The sequence below is a fragment of the Heterodontus francisci genome, chromosome 23, assembly GCF_036365525.1.
Source record: "Heterodontus francisci isolate sHetFra1 chromosome 23, sHetFra1.hap1, whole genome shotgun sequence".
In the NCBI taxonomy this organism is placed as follows: Eukaryota; Metazoa; Chordata; class Chondrichthyes; order Heterodontiformes; family Heterodontidae; genus Heterodontus; species Heterodontus francisci.
In genome coordinates this window covers 49,561,550-49,584,762 of record NC_090393.1, presented here as the reverse complement: position 1 = coordinate 49,584,762, position 23,213 = coordinate 49,561,550, and the positions used below count along the sequence as shown (strand labels likewise).

The 23,213-nt window shown below is 43.7% G+C and overlaps 1 protein-coding gene across 3 annotated transcripts in view; it reads left to right on the top strand.

Moving 5' to 3' along the window:
* The window catches only part of cabp1a (calcium binding protein 1a), a 156,806-nt gene that overhangs the window by 118,300 nt on the left and 15,293 nt on the right, over positions 1-23,213 (top strand). For all 3 annotated transcript variants that reach the window (XM_068055593.1, XM_068055591.1, XM_068055592.1), the window contains exons 2-4: positions 11,550-11,580; positions 15,886-16,029; positions 22,865-22,974. In XM_068055593.1, the coding sequence (XP_067911694.1) occupies positions 11,550-11,580; positions 15,886-16,029; positions 22,865-22,974 (285 nt within the window). The remainder of the gene's footprint in view (positions 1-11,549; positions 11,581-15,885; positions 16,030-22,864; positions 22,975-23,213) is intronic.

The following is a 23,213-nucleotide window of genomic DNA, read 5'->3' as shown; positions in this document are numbered from 1 at the left end:
GAAACCAGGGGGTGTAGATACTGTTACGACCAGGTGAAAAAGGTGTCTAGGGGTCTCTTTCAGCCTTCACCTGGTCTTACTGTAACAGGATTTAATTTTTTTAACACACTGAACAATCCTTGTTCACCGCTTTCCGATTATAAGGCAAAGAAATGAGCACAAACAGGCTTTCTTAGGGTTAAAGAAGAAAAGTGAAATTTATTAAAACTTAAACTCTAATTCGATTAACGCCTACTGATACACACCACGCCCAACGCTAGCATGCAAATAGAGACAGAAAAAAGCAGAAGAAAAATAAAGTGAAAAAAGCTTGAGGCAATCTCTGAAGAGGGGATTTTGTTACTGTGCTTTGAGCTCACTGTAGTCCTTGCTTGTAGGTAGAACTTGCTTTTCGTTGGGGCCCAGTATTCTTCTTAAACCTTGCTCACTGTAGGAGACGTTTCTCTCTCGGAGTTCATATGTCTTCAGTGGATTCCGAAGCTAGCGAGATCGAGATGATAGCAGACAGGAGAGAGAAGTCTTCTCAGTCCAGGAGCAAACAGCTTTCTGAGTTTTTAAACTCTATGGCAAGTTCAAATTCAAAAACTCAGGTTGCCCAGCAGGTTAGTCATGTGACTAGGGAGGGTTGTGACCACGTCCGTTTGTGTATTAGGCCAATTTAGCAGTCAACCTGGAATGCGGGCTCCTCCACCCTCAATGTCTGGTAATCAAAAGTCCATTGTGGATTAAATTGGAGCAGGGAGTGGCCCCTTTGTCCTGTCCAAGTACTGTCTGTTACTATGCAAATGTCTTTCCAGTCAAAGGTCTGGTGTTTTTTTTTTAAAAAACAAGTTCTTTCTTTACTCCAGTAACAGTTTAAAAATCAATGTTCCTGTGGCGAAATTTATGTGCCTCATTCTTGGCAGGTGGGGGCCTGCCTGACAATGCACAAATCTTTGAAGCTAAGATGAAAGTTGAGAAAGCTGTTATAAAAAACCTATGGGATCCTTGGCTTTATTGATAGAGGAATAGAGTACAAAAGAAAAGATGTTGTCCTAAACCTTTATAAATCATTAGTAAGACCTCAGCTGCAATATTGTGTTCAATTCTGGGACCCATACTATTAGAAGGATATCTATGTCTTGAGGATGTCCATGCAAAAGAGATTTACTAGAATGGTACCTGGGATGAGAGAGTTCAGTTATGTGGATATACTGAAGAAGCTGGGGTTATTGTCCTTAGAGCAGAGAAGGTTAAGAGGAAATTTGATACAGGTGTTCAAAATCATGAATAGTTTCGATAGGATTACTAAGGAGAAACTGTTTTCAGTGGTATAAGGTTGGTAACCTGACGATACAGACTTAAGGCGATTGGTAAAAGAATCAGAGGCAACATGAGGAAGCGTTATTTTACATAGTGAGTTGTGATCTGGAATGCATTGCCTGAAAGGGTTGTGGACGCAGATTCGTAGTAATATGCAAAAGAGAAATGGATAAATACCTGAAGGGAAAAAATGCAAGGCTATTGGGAAAGAGCAGGGGAGTGGGACTAATGGAATAGATCTACCAAAGATTCCGCACAGATTCGATGGGACGAATGGTCTCCATCTGTACTGTGCTATTCTATGATCTGTGTAATATCCTGGTTGATTATAATTTAAGGTAAATGTATACTCAGTTTTTGTATTATAGAACTCATCAGGGTTAATTTAAAAAAAAATACAATATAGCTGGGTAAATCTGGTACAGCTGGTTACGACCCTGTAGTGTTTATGTTATTGGATTAGTAATCTAGAGGCCTGGACTAATAATTTAGTAGAACGTGAGTTCAAATTATACCAGTTTAAAAACCCCCAGTAATAGAAAGCTGGTGTCAGTGACCATGATGTTGTCGGATTGTCGTTAAAAACCCAACTGATTCTAAATCTAAACCAGACCAGGTAAGGATGACTAGTTTCTTTCTCTGAAGGACATTACTGAATCAGTTGGGTTTTTAACGACAATCCGACAGCATCATGGTCACTGAAACCAGATTTCTAATACTGGGGGTCTTTAAACTGGTATAATTTGAACTCATGTTCTACCAAATTATTAGTCCAGGCCTCTAGATTACTAATCCAATAACAGACCCAAACCAATGTGGTTGACTTTTACCTGCCCTCTGAGATTTCCTAGCAAGCCACTCACTTCTATCAAACCGCTATCAGGATTTCAAAAGGAAAATCTCTGACCAGCATCACAGAGCAGCTAGGGATGGGCCATGCCAGTAATGCCCAGATCCTGAGAACAAATTTTTAAAAAAATAGTAAGTGAGATTTTAAATTAGTGGTAATGTCACTGGACTAGTAATCCTGAACCCAGGCTAATGCTCTGGGGACATGAATCCCACCTCAGCAGATGGTGAAATTTGAATTCAGTTAATAAATCTGGAATTAAAAAGTTAGTCTCTATCGGTGACCGTGAAACCATTGTCAATTGTTATAAAAACCTATCTGGTTCACAAATGTCCTTTAGGGAGGGAAATCTGCCATCCTTACCTGGTCTAGCCTACATGTGACAATGTGGTTGACTCTTAAATGCCCTTTGAAATTGCCTAGCAAGCCCCTCAGTTGTATCAAACCACTAGCACTATTGGTGTACCTACACCGCAAGGACTGCAGCAGTTCAAGAAGGCAGCTCACCACCACCTTCTCAAGTGCAATTAGAGATGAACAATAAATGCTGGCCTAGCCAGCGACACCCACATCCCATGAACAAATAAAAAAAACTGCACTGTAAAGTGTGCATGTGTGGATGGCGGGTCAGGCTCAGCGGTGAGGCTTCCATGGCCAAATAGCCAGCTAAACACTTACTGTCCATGTTCACAAATAAAGAATGGTCATTGGGATGAAGTACTGGAAGGTTCCCAGTATCCAAGTAAATATATCCGAGGATGGCTGACCACCTTAAAGGGGAATGGAGTGAAACTTGAGGACAATGTGAAATTCATGCTAAACATAACAAAAATGAATGCAGTAACCTCAAGGCTGTTACATTGGTGATTCATGCAGTAGTTACAAACTGCTCTGGCTTTGCGCTCCATGTTTATTAGGTCATCTTAACCCCTCTATGTAATTTATTCCCTTCTAATCTCTCCTAGGTATCAATTACAGTATTTCTATTTATTATTGTCAGTCTGAGCAACCAATCCATCAAAACACAACATAACTGTCAGTCCATGACCAAAACAAACATGTGGGCACAATGATACAGAGTGCACTTTGTGGATGCTGCACTAAATTAGACAAACGAATTAACTCGGTGATCTGTGATGCCAATGGTGGGGGTTATAAAGGCAGGAGGAAGGACTGCAGAATCAAGGGTTGCAATCTTTGTAATTTTAATTTGTTGATTTGTTTGCAGTTATCACAATCTGTTTTCAGCATTCGACATGGTCTCTTTCCGAATGGCAGGGAACTGTGCTGGGGACTGAACTATTTTGCCCTCATTGCTACCATTTAAGGTGTCAGCCTTGGCTCAGTGGGTCGCACTCTTGCCTCTGAATCCTGAGGACGTAATCTAGGCTGACACTCCAGTGCAGTACTGAGGGAGTGCTGTACTATCAGAGGTGTTGCCTTTTGGATGAGATGTTAAATTGAGCCTCCTTGGATGGACATCAAGGAACCTTGGCAGTTTTTGTCCTGGCCTATAATTAACCTCACAATCAACATTGCCAAAACAGATTAGTTGGTTATTTAAATTATTGCTTGTTGCGGGAGCTTGCTGACTGCTGATGTTCCTTTAAAATTTAGTTGTTGTGCGTGGCCTGTTTTTTCAGTGCACGATCCCTTTTTGCACAGCCACACATGCACAGTATTTGTCCCAGACCAAGACCTGTGCGGTATTTTCCAGGCTTCTGCCTGGTCGCATACTCACACAGCTTGGCAGGAGCATTATTAACTGCCACATTTCCTTACATTACAACAGTGACTATAATTGTACTTCAGTGTCTGTGAAATGCTTGTGACTTCCTGGCATTGTGAAAGGCGTTATATAATTGCAAGTTTGTTATTTATATAGTATTCAAGTCAGATGCAGTTCAAGATTATCCAGGCACAGCTACGCCAGAATGACCTTGCAAGGAATTGGCTGTAACTTGGCCAGTGCAAACCCTGCTGGATTCCTCTTTTCAAACTTCTTCAGTGTGATCTCTTGTGCCAATAGTGTAAATACCAATACCTGCTGACTTACTACTTTTATTCAGAATTTTACATTTTCCTCTCCCCTCTGTTGTGGTTTCTCTTCGCCATGGGCAATCACAGTGGGCACAAGCGGCAGACTCCCTGTCCTTGTCAATGCCCCTCTGTAATGTTAAGAGTGCTTGCATTTTTTTTGTTTTCAAACTGAAAAAAGGATTCCATCGATTCTGGACTTTGAGTTTTTTTTTTAAAAGAGGTCTTCAGAAGGTCTGTTGGACTTGGCTTGTCAACAACAGTTACTGGAAGGCGCCTGTTTTCAGATAAATACCCAGCAGGGGGCTTTTTTAACTTGGTGAAGATGTTTACAGAGAAGTGACAGGTCAAAATTGATAGAGGTCAGGAGGCTTGACTCCAGAGATGTTTTTGGTTTTGCTTTGGATTGTTTTCTGGCAGTTGGGGTATGGACAGTGTTTGAACAGGAGTTAAAGCAGCAACCTGCCAAAAACAAACCCCAACTCAGCCTGTTCCAGCTCTTTGAAAAGCCTGCCAGTTTTTCCATCTCTTTAAGAAGTCCTGAGAAGCAAGTGTAAGCAACAGACTGAAACTGTTGCCGCATTTCTCCTCCAAGGCCTGCCTGAAACCCCGTTGCTGCATTTCACCTGGAAAGCCTGCCCAAACTGATCTTCAACGCCGCCTGAAAAGAACTGGGAAGGTCTCAGTGACAGCCGTCTACATGTATTTGGGATGCCAAACCAAAAAAAGGACATCTGACAGCTTTCCGTATCTTCTCTTTTTTCTTTGCAAATTAGCCAATATTTCGCCAAAGTATTCTTTTTTGTCTTTTTTTTTGTAATAGAGCTCTAAAGAATAAATCTCTTTATTTTTTCGGTTAGCCGGTATATATGTGTATGTGTGTGAGAGGCTACGGTAAAAAGGGAACTTTCATATTTCAGTCTGTGCGTTAATGCTTCGCTTCATTACTGGTTAAGACTTGTTTTATAATAAGCTGATCATTTTGTTGTTTGTTAAAGAAACCTGGCTGGTGCATTTTTATTCTGGGATAAAAATAGAGTTTATGATTGACCATATCGGTAACTAGGAAAAAATTTAAATATATTTTGTGATTTGTGGAGAGTGAAACTAGATGAACAGTGCACTCCTCCCACCTTGGTCGTAACAGTAGGCAGTTGTTCAAAGAGTCTTGAGAATAATCTGGTGCATCAATCCATTCCATATTCTTCTCCTCCCAATGCTCAAATACCTGGCCTCAACTCCACTCTGCTGCTTCCTAAACCAGCATGAGATCAGATGAGGAATTGTAGGCACAAACCTGCAGTTACAGTTCAGGCTTTTGTCCAACATTTGTACCCACAGCTAGATGGCAGCTTCTGTGACAAGACTGAGTTCATAATGAAATCAAACCTTCATCTTTCTCTATGGTGTATGGGTTAGCATGCCCAGGTTTAACGGCTAACCCTAATTGCTTCCTGGATAATAGGTGGGAAGTCAATCATATTTTCCCATCATCTTAGAAGATGGAAATAAATATGCCATTCAGCATTGTATACAGGTTAAACTATGTAGTCAGATTTATTTACAGAATGAATTATATCCAGGAGCAAACATACAGCAAGTTTCTAGGAGTCAAACTTCCACAATATATGAACTATTCAAAATCAGATTTAAAACAAAACTAAAGTTAAATTTTCAAACTGCTCTGGTGGGATTTGAACTCTTGCTCTACTGAATTACTGACCTAGGCCTACTAGATTACTATTCTACGGACATAACTACTATATTGCCAGATACAGTGAAGAGAGGGACTCTACTCTGCTGGTGTTAACCTTGCCCTCCTTGCATCTCTGCCACCATAGCTGCCATTGGGTTTAAATTAAGTTAGAAACTACTTAATTCTATTATTGTTGAGCTCAAGGCTTAGACAAGCTGTACACCTCCAGTCTGTAGCCTTTTAATGGTGTCACTGTGGGCTTTCATTTCATCTGTAATAGACTGGTTAAAACATTGTGTAAAATCCATTTAAAATATATAGATCGGTTGATGGTGTTAAAATAGCCAACTAGGGCATTTTACACACCTGTGTTAACCAGTCTGCTATTGTGGGAAGTGAAACCCCTGTATGTGGAAATGGTGTGTGTGTGGGAGAAATGCTTCCCGAAACAGTAATCCTCACCACCCCAAAAACAATTTGAGGAATATGTGAGCACAATTCCTTCTGCTTGGTAATGCTAGCGAAAGAGTCTGCATGTATCAAGTGTGGATTTGCCTCTGTTACGACCAGGTGAGGAAGGCGTCTCAGGCTCCCCATTCGCCCCTTCCCTGGTTTGTCCGTAACAGAGTTTATCTTTTTAAACGCGGTGATTTACTTTACCAACACAGTGAGCACTTGCTCTTGTTACTCTAATATATACTAGAACCAAACAGGTGTTCTAGGGTTTAATCAAGAAAGAAGTAAGTTTATTAACCTTATCGCTCTAAAGCGATTGAAGTTACTAAAATACATGATGCATCCATGCTCACATTCATACGAGAGGCACACACACACACAAGTAGATACAGAGGGGAAGAAAGGGTTGGGAGGTTGAAGTAAAGTCTGTAGTAAATAGAATTCAAATACTGAAGTTAAAATCTTGAAGTCCTCGCTGGGGCCACATGCACATTTCAGGCTTGCTTCTCTGGTTTCAGAAGACCGAAGAGAGGCTTTATCAGTCTTTTGGTTGTTGTCTGTAGTCTTGAGGCTTAGTAGCTGCCACCTAGGCTTCCCTGGGACTTTGCTGGAGAGAGAGACAGAAAGAGAGGTGCTTTTTTCTTGGAGTTCAGTTACAGTCTCTTTCCTTTTTGAGGCACAGTTCACAAATTCAGTGTTATACTAGCAGGTATGTCATGTGACCACTTCTTTATTTGAAAGCAGAAGTTTCTGGAAGGTTTTTAAAAAATTCAAAGTTCTTTAGCCATACTTGGTGGGGACGGTGGGGGGTGGGGGTGGGGGGGGGCGGTGGGTTAGGCTCTTTCAAAGTCAAAGGGTGTCGATTGCTTTTGATCACCACTGTTGACAAAATCCATTCTAGATAATTGAATCAGAACGCACTCCTATTGTTCTGGCTAGACTGGGTAATCACCTCTGTCTCTCAGCCGGCCTTTGGCTTCTCATATGCAGATTGTGCATGGCCATCTTTAGCTGTTCTGTTCTCTTTTCTTAAAGTTATTTAGAATGTCCAGTAAAAAGGTCTCAAGCAAAGTTTCATCAATGAAATTAATATTTTTCCATTTGGTATGTGTGATTTCCGTCACACCCCACTTCAGTATTTCTAAGAAGGGAGGGGAGCTCCCTCTGGAGTCCTGGACAACATTTATCCCTAGTGAACATCACTAAAAACAGTCTATCTGGTCATTAACATTGTTGGTGGGAGCTTGATGTGCACAAATTGGCTGCCGCATTTCCTATATTTAAACAGTGACCACACATCAAAATTATTTCATTGGAACATCCTGAGGTTCTATGTGGATGCAACTTCTTCAAATCAAATGACTGTTGCGGTGGAGAATGTGCTGATGGCAAATCAGCTCCTCTGAGTGTTTCAAGCCCTTCCCACAGTTGGAAGTTCTAAAAGTTCTCTGGTTAGCCATAACAAGCTGGTGTATCAGGAGTTTGAATAGAACCTAATAACTTCCTTTCTATGCACTGAACAATTTAATGACCATTATCCATTTTGAATGCACTGGTGTGTCCGCCCACTGCATAACCCATTTCTACTTAAACGTTTTCCCACATCTTTAGCAAAGAGAAGTATCTATATATATTAAATATATATATAAAATGAAAGCGTTGTATCTAAGCCACGCATACAAGCCGGGATTTTGTCTTGGCAACGGAGGCCTTGACCACCAGCAAAAGCACCAGTAAGAAGCCCGCATCACCTCCTCAGGGGAAGGCCTGCCTGATCAAGTGCCAAATAGGCACTTAAATGGACAGCGGTGGGCCTTCCCCAGGATCAGGGATCCCGGTGACAGAAGTCACGCCTGCAGTGGCTGCTGTCAGTACTGGACTCACTCGAGGCCCTGGAACCAGGCCACAGTGGGAGGGGTTTTGCGGGATGAGGGTCACGGGGAAGGGGTGTATGGGGGAGGGCGTTAGCAAGGGCAAGGGGGTGGCTCTCAGTGGCACCCCGCCCTCCTGATGCCAGATCCCTCGATCAGGCACTAAATGCCTTTTAACGAGTGACCATCACACGCCAGAGCTGGTAAGCAGCTCGCACAGGTTCGCTTGGCGTGCTCCCCGTGTGGCAATAGGCCCGCCCTCCACTGGGCTGATTCCAGCGGTGGCAAATGAGGCCCTTAGTTGGTCATTAATTGCCCGCTTAAGGGCCTCAATTGCTGGCAGTGTGGAAAGCCCTGGACTTAATTTGGGTGGAGGCAGGAAGGTGGCGGAGCCCCATCCCACCCAATTATATGCTCTCCCCACCTCCAAACCCGACGTGGGGAGACTTAAGATTCCCCCGCAAAGTGCATGTCACACTTACACCTGACATGTTGTATCTATAAAACAGCAACGAATCAGAACTGATTCGGGAAGGAACCTACCAATTATCAAATAGCATTGCTTCAAAAAAAGAGAGCCAGTCATTTTCTGCCTGTTTCTGCTGACCTTGTGAACCTGGTTTCTCCCTGGAGATTTACAAGATACTTTCAATTGAGAAACAGACTGCCCAAAGCAATAGCAAATAGCTTCTAATTGACCTCAGAATGTAGTTATTAATAGCAATTCCCTGTAGTTGAGCAGGTAAATAATCAGGGCGAGGGGGTACATCTCAATGTAAGTGCCAAGAAGTGTCCACAAAGGATCTCTGCTGCTGAGCCTGTCACAGTTCGCATGTTATCATGTCTCTCGTAAGCCACTAAAATGCACTGTTTTTGATCAAGTCCAGTATGGGAGAAGAGTGAGGTGTGGGAGAGGAGAATCTGCAGGCAAGTTACCTGTGTACCTGACGACAGTTGTTTGCACACTTCAATCAGTATTGTTTCATCACAGGAGAGGGGAGGAATAAAGGTGTATATTCAAGTGCAAAGATGCTTATTTAAATGATTCACAACAGCACTCCAGTGTGACATTCAGCCTTAATGGTTGTCAGTAGAACTTTATGAATGAGCTGAGTGTGAATGTACAGTAATTGGTGGTTGTCACTGAACTTTATTAATGATGTAAGTGTTAAGGAACAATACTTAGTGATTGTCAGTAGATCTTTATGAATGAGCTGTGAAAGTATAGTGCTCGCTGGTGGCCAGTAGATCTTTATGAATAGTCCTCAAGAGTGCAGCTTTCATTTGATCTTATATTACTGGCTGTCTCTTTCATTGGTCAGCCCAGACACCAGTGATTTCAGCACTGCTGCCGGGTTTAAAGAACATATTTATGAAAGTTTTAAATATTGAAGAATTTGCCATTTTGGGGTGTGATTCGCTCCTGTTCCCCAGGCACATTTTGTCAATATAGACCAACACAGCAATATACCTGCAGCTAACCATTTATACTGCACGTACACTGGCAGATGGTGGCAGATTAGCATTCTGACACCTGAGCATGTTACAGCAGGATGATGCCTCCAGTAGCAGATTTTTTGCACCTTTCTGTTGTGAGCTCCAGTAAAATGAGCTCAGGAAATTGTACTTCTCTTTCAAGTTGTTTCTGCGAAGAGTACGGCAAAGCAGCACATGTTCTTCTCAGTAGCCCTTTGTTCAGTTACCTTGGTGGTAATGTGCCTTGCGTGTGCATCTTCAAGCCAAGGCAGTACTGAGGCAATTGCATTGTCAGAGGTTCCATCATTTGGATGAGGTGTTAGACTGAGGTTCCGTCGGCCCTCTCAGATGGATGGAAAATATCCCATGGCACCATTTAGAAAAAGAGCAGGGGAGTTTTCCCCAGTGTCCTGGCCAATATTTATCCCTTAACCATCATTACTAAAACAGATTATCTGTTCATATTCTCATTGCTGTTTGTGGGAGTTTGCAGTGTGGAAATTGGCTGCCGTATTTCCTACACTTCAAAAGTACTGCATTGGCTGTAAAGTTCTTTGGACCATCCCCAGCTCATGAAAGACACAATATAAATTCAGGTCTTTTTTATGTGAGCATCACCATGCCAACATGACTGTTCTGCATGTTATTTCTACGTGAGCAATGGCTGTCAGGGGAGAAAACAAAAATGGACCACAATGGAGACACAGTACAACCTCTGGTCCATCGAGCTGCTGTGCACTCAAACATGTGTTGTACTTGCGCTTTGTGGAGTAGAACTGCACCTTTATCATATTCTCTCACACCCACAGCCATTGTTTAGATCTTTGCACAGCTTTGGCCAGCCCGACTTGCATAAGGTTAACACTACTTAAACGTCTGGTCAGCTCCCAGTCACAAAAGTTTCACCCATGTCTCTGCTCACAAATACAAATGTATCCTTTAAGATGTAAAGATAAAATACTAAATCTGAAATACGAACAGAAAATGCTGACAATACTCAGCAGGTCAGGCAGCAACGGTGAAGAGAGAAACAGAGTTCATGTTTCAGGTCAGTCACCTGTTTCTCTCTCCACAGATGCTGCCTGACCTGCTGAGTAATATCAGCACTTTCTGTTTTTGTCTTTTACGATATATCCTGCTAATTGTACTCTTAATTCTGCACCTATACTTCAGTTGGTACTTGGTAGTTGAAAGCTTCACAGCCTCCACCTTCCATTACTTGCTGTCTTTGTGGTTGTGCATACTGTGCCGTTTGTTTTGTTTACCGTGAATCCCACCATCCAGCGCTCCCAGGGAGGGAGCAGAACTCGTAGGCAGCCCATCCCAGGAAACCGCCGGCTGTGTATGTGTAGTTTCCCGGGATGTGCACCCTGGAGTTCTGTACCATCCTGGGAGCAATGGATCACATTTTGGCCCATTTGATTCTGCATGTTGTATGGAAGCAAATTTTTTAATGTGAACTGATTCAATGAGGAGGTAACATTAAGATTATTTTGTGGCCACTGGGCACCGAAGGGACTGGAGTACATAATGGATGGTGCCAATAATATTATTTAATTTTTTTTTTGTCATTTGTGGTTCTATTAGTTATGCTCCTTTAAAAAGGGGGCACTTTTGTTAGATTTTTTTGGTTTGATGACACTGGGCAACCCTGTGTTTAATCGTTTTAATTAAAAGAGACAACACCAACATGGTACTAATGGGAATGAATCAATGACATTATTGCCTCCTCCTTGAAGATAACTGAATGCTATTTGAAGTAATAACATGCTGTTTGACACAGTTGTATTTGAATTGTGAATGCTTAACATAGTGCAAAGTGCATGGGAAATGTTCTAATACCAAACTGTTTTGTCACTAGGACAGAGAATTGGGAGCAGAAGAAATTGAAGGTAAATGACTATCTCAAGAAGCTCGACACCATCCAGGCCAAAGTAGCTCGCTTGATTGGCACCCCATCCACCACCTTCACCATTCACTCCCTCCACCACTGACACACAGTGGCAGCAGTGTGTACCATCTACAAGATGCACTGCAGCAATGCACCAAGGCTCCTTCGACAGCACCTTCCAAACCCGCGACCTCTACCAACTAGAACGACAAGGGCAGCAGTTGCATGGAAACATCACCACCTGCAAGTTCCCCTCCAAGCCACACACCATCCTGACTTGGAACTATGTCGCCGTTCCTTCACTGTCACTGGGTCAAAATCCTGGAACTCCCTTCCTAACAGCACTGTGGGTGTACCTACCCCACATGGACTGCAGCGGTTCAAGAAGGCAGCTCACCACCATCTTCTCAAGGTCAATTAGGGATGGGCAATAAATGCTGGCCTAGCCAGCGAGGCCCACATCCCATAAACGAATAAAACAAAATTACATTCCTTAGTGCCATATATAAGGAGCCTTTACCATGAAAACCTGCCCAAATATTTAGTTAAAAAAACAAACTGAATGAAATTGTTTGGAATTTTCCATGGATGTATTTGGAGGAATCCCTTTGCAGAATATATTATTTAAGTGTCCTATGACAAGGTTTTTTATATTTTTTGCCCAGATGCAATATTTGCATATTTTTCCCAAATCAGCATGTTTAGAAATGACAAAATGGCGTGAAAGTGAGTTTTGGAACTAGAAATTCCTTCAGAAGTCCAGTATTCCAAAATGGCTGAGTCATTCCTAACCATTCCAATTCATCTTTCGGTCGTTATTGTTTTAAGAAGAAACAGTTACTGACTGCACAAGTTAAGATATATTCCTTTTTCATAAACTAATCTATTATTAAATCTTACAGCATGGAAGGAGATTATTCAGCTCATTGTAGCAGTTCTTTAAAAGAGTTTTCTAATTAGTCCCATCCCTCTGCTGTTCCCCCATACCCTGCAAAGTTTTCCTTTTCATCTATTTATCCAATTCCCTTTTGCAAGTTACTATTGAATCTCCTTCCACCAGGCAGTGCATTCCAAATCATAACAACTCGCAGTGTGAGAAGGTTCTCCTCCTCTCCCCTCTGGTTCTTTATCCAGTTATCTTAAATCAGTGACCCTCCTGCCTATGGAAACAATGTCTCCTGTTTGGTCTGTTAGAACCTCTCCTAATTTTACACACCTCTGTTAAATCTCTCCTTTAACCTTCTCTGCTCTAAGAAAAACAAAACCAGCTTCTCCACCCTCTTCTATATTTAAACTTATTGTAAGATTCTAAGGATAGTTGTTTTATTTCCCAAAGAATCATGCTAGTGTACAGCTCCACTAGTTTGATCAAGTGACACAAATCCACATGTGAACAGAGGCAGGCTGTTTGACTGTGGGTAGCATCACAGCCCAACCAGATCCAGTCCACACAGGCACCACAGCATGGCAATCAGGAGCAGGGCCCTTGGGTTATTTTACTTTCCCTCGCCCTGGGGCCAACTGTAGCATCCCAATGGCTGCCCAAAATTGAACCCGCTAATTCAACACAGACCAGCATACAAAACTGGATCTAGTAGGGTAGGGGGAGAGTTTCTAAATGAACTATGGGGCTTATCTTGTAAAAGACATAAAATGATGCTGTTCCGTTCACAAGTAAATGATTCAATCTGAAAGTTTTATTGTGTTAGATATATGTATGTATATTTATCATTAATGCATTGTTAAAGGATTTCAATGAATGTCACAATAGGGCCTGTTGCGTTTTCTAAGAGTGCGACTTCACAGACGAACAGAAATCCAGTGATTGTATTCCTTACGCTCCACAGAAATCATGGTTATTTTTAGAACAGCTTGGGGGGGAATTGGGTAGTGCAGTGATTCATGACACTGCCCATTCTTCTCCAGGACCTGGCTTCACGACTACCACAAACTAGCAGGTGAAAATCTTGCTGTCTGCTTGCTGATATATCCTCCATAGAATGGGTTTGGGCAATCTCTACAATACCTTTAATGCCCATAGCCTACCCACAAAATAACCCTAAATCAGTAACCTAAATCATGGATGCTACAAGTGTGGGAAAAAGATTACACTGGTGCAGGAAGGCTGGGGTTAAGGCCAAGGTACATTGCTAGGAGGAGTGTTCGTGCTTTTCCCCACCTTGAGTTATGTTGTCTGTGACCAGGCAATGCATGGCACGGGTTAGAAAAAAAGAAGTGGGCTAAGTGCTGCATCCCCAGTAGCCGACCTTGATTCCTCAACAAAAATCGACAAAAGTTTGCAGTCCGTGCTGCTGGAAGGTGCAGTCAGTATAAAATTCCCCCACCTCCCCTTAGGCTGTTTACCCTTCCATCATTTTCCACATCACCTCTTCACCAAAGAGATAATATCATCTTTAAACTTCTACTGGGATCATTATCATCATCTTCCAAGACCCTCAAGGTACCAAAGATCCTGTTGTTCTTTCATAATCGCTCAGTTGGTCTGTTTGTGTAGGATACTGTTGATCCTGGTGTCTGGGAGAGAGGGAATCTGTGGAATCTGATGCCATGAGCTCACTTTGATTACAATCTCCTCTTTAAAAAAAATTCAAAATGACAGCTAAAGCCTCCAAATTTCCCCTGCTTAATACTATGAAGTTCAATTGGGAAAAAAAATTAATGTTAATTAATATTATTTAATTCAACAACTATTTGATTATCTAATATTGAGAGTTAATTTCACCCAATGTTACTTTTCGGTTTTTAAGCTACCACTTCCCTAATTTCAGCACAGTTGAAGAAAATAGCAGAGTGGATGCTTTGCTTTTTAAAAATTTAGCAGGAAATATGAATATTTTGTACGTTGATCCACATTGGGCACTGGGTGACATATAGGGTTATAAGGCTGACTTCACCTCTGAGACCTGGATCCCATTAGGGTTCCATGTGAATTGTTTTTGGGGCAGTTTCAGGCAGGGCATCATTGAACACGGGGCCACATACATAAACATCCCCCCCCCTTCCCCCCTCCCCCATTCGGCAGCAGATTTGGCAAGCTCATTGAAAGAGACTAGAAAAATGGTGGGTGGGTCCAAATTATGACGCCATTAAGGAAGTGTTCTTTGTGAGGTTGGAATTAAGGCACATTGTTGGGGAAGGGAGTAGGGGTCTACTGTATCTCTCTCTGTACTAAAACTGACCTGGGAGTGCTCGTTACTGGGATTGGGGTTTAAGGAAATGGGACTGGCTTGGAGTGGGATTGCAGCTGTAGCCAGCTCTATGGCACACTGGCATTTGGGAAATGAACTTGGTCCATTTATAATAATGGAGGGTCCGTCTTTCTTTCTCATTCTAAGCTCTTTCAACCTCTCATTCTAAATTCCGTGGAAGAAACTGGTAATCCACTGACAAATTGACTTGGCACAAACTTAATGCAAAATGCCAACAAAGAGCCTGAAATAAAGTAGTGAATAAACAACACAGAAAGCACTGTATTAGACGAAATAACTGTCAGATATATTCTGCAGGCTGTTCATTATGCTTTCCTCCACAGTCATGTGCTCCGAGTTCACACATCTCTTTCTGCACTCCTTTCTATCTCTAGCATCTGACTGAATGCATCTGTTACAAAACATGCATGGGATGCACTAAAACAATTGGAATGTATCTGTGAGTCACAAAGCATGGAGTGGATCAAGTCTAATGACACTGAAAACCCCATATTCAGAAGTTTTACAGCATTGCCATAACAGTTTGCTGAGTAGTTCTAAGACTGTAAGAACAGAAGTACTAAAATCAGGCACCAAACAATGAGCAGCCTAACTTAGGAATAAGTGAGCACTGTCATAAACTATGGGTGTCTGTTTAGGTTAAGACTACAATTTTTAATAGGATGCAGAAAACCTCGATGAAGCTGGGCTGAGTCAAATCAGTACAGTGTCACATCACAATATGGATGCTGCATGTCAGGAAGCTGAAAAATTCTTGTGTAACCCCTTATAGCTCAACACTGGCGGCTAGGCCCTAAGCTCTGGAATTCCCTCCTTAAACCTGCCTGTCTCTGCACCACCCTCTCCTCCTTAAAACTCACCTCTTTGACCAAGTTTTTAGCACCTGTCCTAATATCGCCTCCTTTGGCTCGGTGTAGATTTTTGTCTGATTTACCTTCCTTGAAGCCTTGGAATTTTTTTCTTAAAGCTGCTATATAAATGCATTTGATCTCATTAATACGCATGGCATGCTCTAACTGTTATGGCTTCTTTTGTAAATGACATCTGTTTTTGAACAAATTACTCTTTGTTGGCAGAACTAAGAGACGCATTTAAAGAATTTGATAAGGACAAGGATGGTTTCATTGGCTGTAAGGACCTGGGTAACTGTATGCGGACAATGGGCTATATGCCAACAGAAATGGAGCTGATTGAACTCTCACAGCAAATCAACATGAACTGTAAGTTGAGAGCCAATGACGACCTAACCAGACGTATTTGCAATCACGCTATCTTTTGAATATTGAAATCTGAAGCACCACAGGTTTCCAACTTCAGACAAGTTCATCTCAGTTTAAGACCAATCGAATATAATGGAGACGGCCCCTCATCTCTGTGTCTGCTTGGAACAGGTACAAGGTGGAGCACTTATGGCATTTCCCATGTGGCGTGTAGGTGATGGAGCAGCACAGTGCAGTGCTACTCCAGCATACTGGGCCACCCAATAGGACAGGTTCATGCCCAGTGACAGTGCCATCACTGCCATGGCAGCATGGCTAAAGTACCTCCCCCATTCTTATTGTTGAGCCAGGGAATTAAGTATTAGTGGAGTGTCACAGCCACGTTAAATCCTGTCCTTGCCCAATCTGCAAATGAGAAAACCAACAGGGTTTGATTCTTGCTTAACACTCAGTAGGGTGGTGACTTCAGCTGATGCTTTTGTCCTCCTTCGTCCAGTGGTACTGAGGTCTGTTGTAATCCCCTTTACTGCTCCCCTGGCTGGGATCACCTAAGTTAGCACAACTCACTATGCAGAAGCCTGGTTCATATCCATGAAAGGCAGTGTTTTACTCTCTGAGCACGGCAGGAGTTCCCTCAATGGCATCATGAGTCAGCTACGTGCTGATCACTCGGAGCGGCTGGATTAAGTGTAGCACTGATGCAGGGTATGGAGCTGTTCACCATGCTGTGCCCCCCACCCCCCCCTCCCACCCCATGACCGTCTGAAGAAGGAACTTACGCACAGAATGGGGCATTAGGTTTAATGAAATGGTGGGGTGCGGGGAACATACATTGCAACTAAAAGGAATCAAGTGCTGGGTATTTCAGTCTGTGGTCTTTTGAAAGGCACAAGAGAAGTACAATTTAGCAGGTTATTTTAAATCCAGGTCTCCCCTGACACACACCAGTTTATATAGCACTTGTTCAGATTAACAACTGTCACCCAAAGGATTTCTTTTGCAGTTGAGTCAGTTAAGATATTTCAGATATTTCACTCTATGTTAAGTCTACTGCTCAGTGGAGAGTTTGTTATTGATCAGTTTCAATGAATCGATCCCAGCCATTGATTAAATGCTGCGTTTGATAATGGTTACCAAATTTTATTGATCCCATGACCACAGTACATCTGGCCTTAAACACAGGGCAGTAGAGATGTTGGCTTAAAAAAACCAATATTTGATTGTGAAAAAGAAATTACGCTGAGAGGCCAATGAACGGATGCTGAGCTGGCAGTGTGTCATTTACTTTCATTGTGAAACAGTTCTATATCATGGCATGGGCGTGCTGATGTTTTGAATGAAAGAAGAGGTCGGGTTCCGATGGCATTGCACTATAACGGGTAGCTTTTATTTTCCCATGTGCTCTGTTGTGCAGGAACCACATGTCAGAGTTGAATCCACTGTGGAGGTGTAAAAACGGCCTTTACTCACCCCACCTGTTCTTCCCCCACTGGGCTGCCATAACATAGGATTACATAGGATATACAGCACAAAAACAGGCCATTCGCCCGACCCGTCCATGCTGGCGATTCCGCTCCACTCAAGCCGCCTCCCATCTTTCCTCATCTAAACCTGTCATCATAACCCTCCATTCCCTTCTCCCTCATATGCTAGTCTAGCTTCCCCTTAAATGCATCTATAATATTCACTTCTACCAATCCTCAGCAGAAACTCATTTACACACACACAAACAGGACTTCCGCCAAAGTTCCAAGGGCCCAAACAGGAGAAGCTCTGAGGAATGTGTTGTGCTACTTAATTCTTTAAAAAAAACCTTCCTCTTTATTTATTCATTACTTAAATGACTATCTGTTAGAAATGTGACAGGAATAAAAACAGAAAATGCTGGAAATAGTCAGCAGGTCAGGCAGCATCTGTGGAGAGAGAAGCAGAATTAACATTGCAGGTCTGTGGCCTTTCTTCAGAACTGGCAAATGTTAGAAAAGAATGAGGTTTTAAGCAAGTGAAGGTGGGGGGTTTGGTGGGGAAGAGGAGAGGAGAGATTAATCCTGGGTGGATTCAAAGCATGAAGAATGTAACATCAGTTGGAATCCTGGTGGAATAAGTCGGATCTGGAGACAGTCACTGAGGAAGGATATGTGGCTGTGAAAACGAGTTTTGGTAGACACTTTATCAAACACCAGGAGGGAAATAGAAAGCAATGAAGGTGAACAAGGTAAAAGAGACAAATGGAAATCCCTCGGAGAGAAGAGCAGAACTTCTTCAAGGTAGGCATCTATCACACGCCTTCCCTTTTGTTCTCTTCCCCACCAGCTTTGAATGTCTATGTTCCTCACTGCCATCTGAACCACTGCTTGGCATCTGTGCCCTTATTAATACCCATCTGTCCCAAGGGATTGATGTTAACTGACAAATGAGAGACACACCACGCTGTGACTGGGATGCCTGGTGAAGCCTTTGAACTAGTTGGCTGGCTTTCTGCTGAGCTAGGGTTCCTAACTCCCTCGCCCTCTGTCCGAATAGGCGACTGGTATCCCGAGCCCTGCTGCTAGGCTACTCAGGAGAAGTGGTGCCTCTACGTACGGTTCATGCATGTGCAGTGCGCTGGCTGTCGTGGTTTGCACGCAAGCCACACTTTCTGGTCCCTGCTGGTCTCCCCACTATTCGGAAATACAACTTCATTGCCGGTTTTGAGGATGACGGCTTCAGAGTTGACAAAAATCGCTTGGAAGGTCAGAATCCTGAGAGAGCAACTGGGGGAGGGAGAGAGAGAGCAGGAGGGAGAGAGAGACACACAAATGGGGAAAGGGAGGGAGAGAGAGACACACAAACTGAGCAGGAGGGAGAGAGACACACACAAATGGGGAAAGGGAGGGAGAGAGAGACACACAAACTGAGCAGGAGGGAGAGAGACACACACAAATGGGGAAAGGGAGGGAGAGAGAGAGCAGCACAAACTGAGAGCAGGAGGGAGAGAGAGACACACAAATGGGGAAAGGGAGGGAGAGAGAGAGACACAAACTGAGCAGGAAGGAGAGAGACACACAAATGGGGAAAGGGAGGGAGAGAGAGACACAAACTGAGCAGGAAGGAGAGAGACACACAAATGGGGAAAGGGAGGGTGAGAGAGACACACAAACTGAGAGCAGGAGGGAGAGAGACACACACAAATGGGGAAAGGGAGGGAGAGAGAGACACACAAACTGAGCAGGAGGGAGAGAGAGACACACAAATGGGGAAAGGGAGGGAGAGAGAGAGACACAAACTGAGCAGGAAGGAGAGAGACACACAAATGGGGAAAGGGAGGGTGAGAGAGACACACAAACTGAGAGCAGGAGGGAGAGAGACACACACAAATGGGGAAAGGGAGGGAGAGAGAGACACACAAACTGAGCAGGAGGGAGAGAGAGACACACAAATGGGGAAAGGGAGGGAGAGAGAGACACAAACTGAGCAGGAGGGAGAGAGAGACACACAAATGGGAAAAGGGAGGGAGAGAGACACACACAAATGGGGAAAGGGAGGGAGAGAGAGACACACAAACTGAGCAGGAGGGAGAGAGCGACACACAAATGGGGAAAGGGAGGGAGAGAGAGACACACAAACTGAGCAGGAGGGAGAGAGAGACACACAAATGGGGAAAGGGAGGGGGAGAGAGACACACAAACTGAGCAGGAGGGAGAGAGAGACACAAACTGAGAGCAGGAGGGAGAGAGACACACAAATGGGGAAAGGGAGGGAGAGAGAGACACACAAACTGAGCAGGAAGGAGAGAGAGACACACAAGTGGGGAAAGGGAGGGAGAGAGAGACACACAAATGGGGAAAGGGAGGGAGAGAGAGACACAAACTGAGCAGGAGGGAGAGAGAGACACACAAATGGGAAAAGGGAGGGAGAGAGAGACACAAACTGAGCAGGAGGGAGAGAGAGACACACAAATGGGGAAAGGGAGGGAGAGAGAGACACACAAACTGAGCAGGAGGGAGAGAGCGACACACAAATGGGGAAAGGGAGGGGGAGAGAGACACACAAACTGAGCAGGAGGGAGAGAGAGACACACAAATGGGGAAATGGAGGGGGAGAGAGACACACAAACTGAGCAGGAGGGAGAGAGAGACACACAAACTGAGAGCAGGAGGGAGAGAGAGACACAAATGGGGAAAGGGAGGGAGAGAGAGACACAAACTGAGCAGGAGGGAGAGAGAGACACACAAATGGGGAAAGGGAGGGGGAGAGAGACACACAAACTGAGCAGGAGGGAGAGAGAGACACACAAATGGGGAAAGGGAGGGAGAGAGACACACACAAACTGAGAGCAGGAGGGAGAGAGACACACAAATGGGGAAAGGGAGGGGGAGAGAGACACAGAAACTGAGCAGGAGAGAGAGAGACACACACAAATGGGGAAAGGGAGGGAGAGAGAGACACACAAACAGAGCAGGAGGGAGACACAAATGGGGAAAGGGAGGGAGAGAGACACACAAACTGAGAGCAGGAGGGAGAGAGAGACACACAAATGGGGAAAGGGAGGGAGAGAGAGACACACACAAATGGGGAAAGGGAGAGAGAGACACACAAACTGAGCAGGAGGGAGAGAGAGACACACAAATGGGGAAAGGGAGAGAGAGACACACAAACTAAGAGAGGGAGGGTAAAATGCCAGTGGGGGCAGGAAGAGGCCCTGAATTGGCCATTTCAGAGGCTCAGTTTGCCTCTGGGCAGGAGGGCCATCTGCCACCTTCGCCACCACTGATAAAATGCTATGGCAGCGGGAAGATGACGGGCACTCCACCACCCCCCATCCTCAACCCTCCCCCCCCTGCTTCCCCACCACAACCTTCCCCTGCCATTTTACAGGGCCTCCCGCACCTTGCAGCCTACCCCCAGAGGGCTGGTAAAATCAGCCCACAAACTGGGAGAGGGAGGACAAGGGGCACAAACGGGGAGAGAGGGAGAGAGAGACACACACACACAAGGAGAGGGAGGGAGAGAGACATAAACGGGGAGAGGGAGGGGCAGTGAGACACATAATCTGGGATGGGAAGGAAGATAGACACACAAACTGGTGGAAGGAGATTTTCATTTCCATTGACATTAATAGAACTGAAAATCATGGGAGATGTAGAACAAGCAGTTGATCTGATAGTGCCTGTTCTGCACTATCGCCCAAAGACTGAATTACCCCCTATTGAATCTATGGTAACATTACAGCTATGGAAGGTTTCTGCTCAATCATTGCGAATCTGGTTTATAGACTCTAAAATCAGGTTATGCCCTGTTAGAAAGGCTCGGTGCGACCCCTGGGCTGCAACCTAAATAATAAAAGCATCTTTATTCTCATTTTAAAAAGTGAACCTTTTTAACACCTTTCACAGACTTTTTTGATGTGATTGAGTCCTGCCGAGACAAAGGGTACAAGATGGCTTTATATCGAGGAGGGACACTGAAACCAAATTTGATTTGACAGAAATGCATCAGATAGAAAGGGGAATGGCCATACAGGGGAGAGCAGGACCCGTGGCATTTTAGCAACTACATGAAGCATTTAAAGATGAATTACACCATCCTGATGCAAGATGGCAGAGAAATAAAATGGGGCTTAGAAAACACTATGATATGATGTTATCAAGAAGCCCTTTAACAGAAAGCTAGGCAGCTTGAAATAGACAAAACACACTGTTAATAATAGCAGAGTTACAATCCTGATGCAATTTATTTTGATTCGAGAGAAAGATTTAAAGAGGGATGTGATTAAAACATAGAGCAGCTGGGGTTTGCAGATCTTAGATGGTCCATAGGGGGAGTCTAGGGGAATCTGCAAGGTCATTAGGTATTTGTCTGTTTGAGGCCTGGCATAGTGCAAAGGCAAGGAGAACTCTGCAATCTCTATTAGAACATGATATCTGTTACTGTCTATCATTAACTTGTTGAGGTGTGATGTATTGTACTGTAAAACAGTGATAATGAGTTGACAGCCCGTTTTACATCCCAATTTTTATTTTCATAGATTTCAAATCGGGGGAGAGATGTAAAAAAGGCTGGCAATTCACTATCACCCATTTTACACAATCACACGAACTTAAGATCTATCCCACTGACTACAACAGTAGCATGCTTTCCTTTGGGTAGCTCACATTGTTCTGTCAGATGTTACAACTGGGGGCCCTGAGCAATGTGCCAGTCTTTGCAGGGCTTTCCCACACAGAACACATCGTCGCTGGGTCACTATCCTGGAATTCATATTCTAACACCATTGTGGGAGCATCATTGCCACAAGGACTGCAGATGATCAGGAAGGCTTGCCCCATCACCGTCTCAGAGCAGCTAGGGACGAGCAGTAATACGGCCTCACCAGATTTAGCCATATCCTAAGAACAGATCATTTTTTAGAGAATAGTCGCAGATACCGAATTACACTGCTCAATAATGGTATATACAAGTGGGACAAAGTTTGCACAATGAGACACTACCGTGAATAAAATACTTTGAGAAAGGGGGAGGGTATGTTCCTGAGTAGGGAGAGAATGAAAGGGTGAAAGACATGTCTAGAAATTAGTTAGTGATGTTAGCGGCTGATGCTTTAGTATGTCCGTGTGATACTCCTGTTGTCCATTATTTGAATGCAGATGCTATCCTGTTTGGGTGCGGCCTCCATTATAATAGCTCAATACGAAGGTATTGAAAACTTGTCCACTAATATCAGTGAGAGTAATTTCTTGGGTACAGAGTTTGGTGTTACTGTTTATTTATTGGATGGTGCTATATTGAATGGATCGAATTCTGTGCTGTAAAATGAGCTCATCTGGCTTCTTGTTTCCTTGTGTGTTATTTCTAGTGGGCGGCCATGTTGATTTTGATGACTTTTTGGAATTGATGGGACCAAAACTTTTGGCAGAAACAGCAGACATGATCGGAGTGAAAGAGTTACGAGACGCTTTCAAGGAGGTGACTGTTTCAGCAATCGTTCAATAGCTGTGGTTGGGATTTCCGTGGGGCTTTTCGTGTTCTCCTGCCATAACTTTGGAATTGGGGCAAAGATCAGTTCACACCATTTCTCCGGGATTTCCACCAAGCTTATGGCAGCATATCGGAAAAACTCCCAAGGAAATTCCAGGCGCTGGTTTCGTTTTATATGAACTTAGGTCATCCTAAATTCATCCTGGAATAATCTTCGAGGCATCACA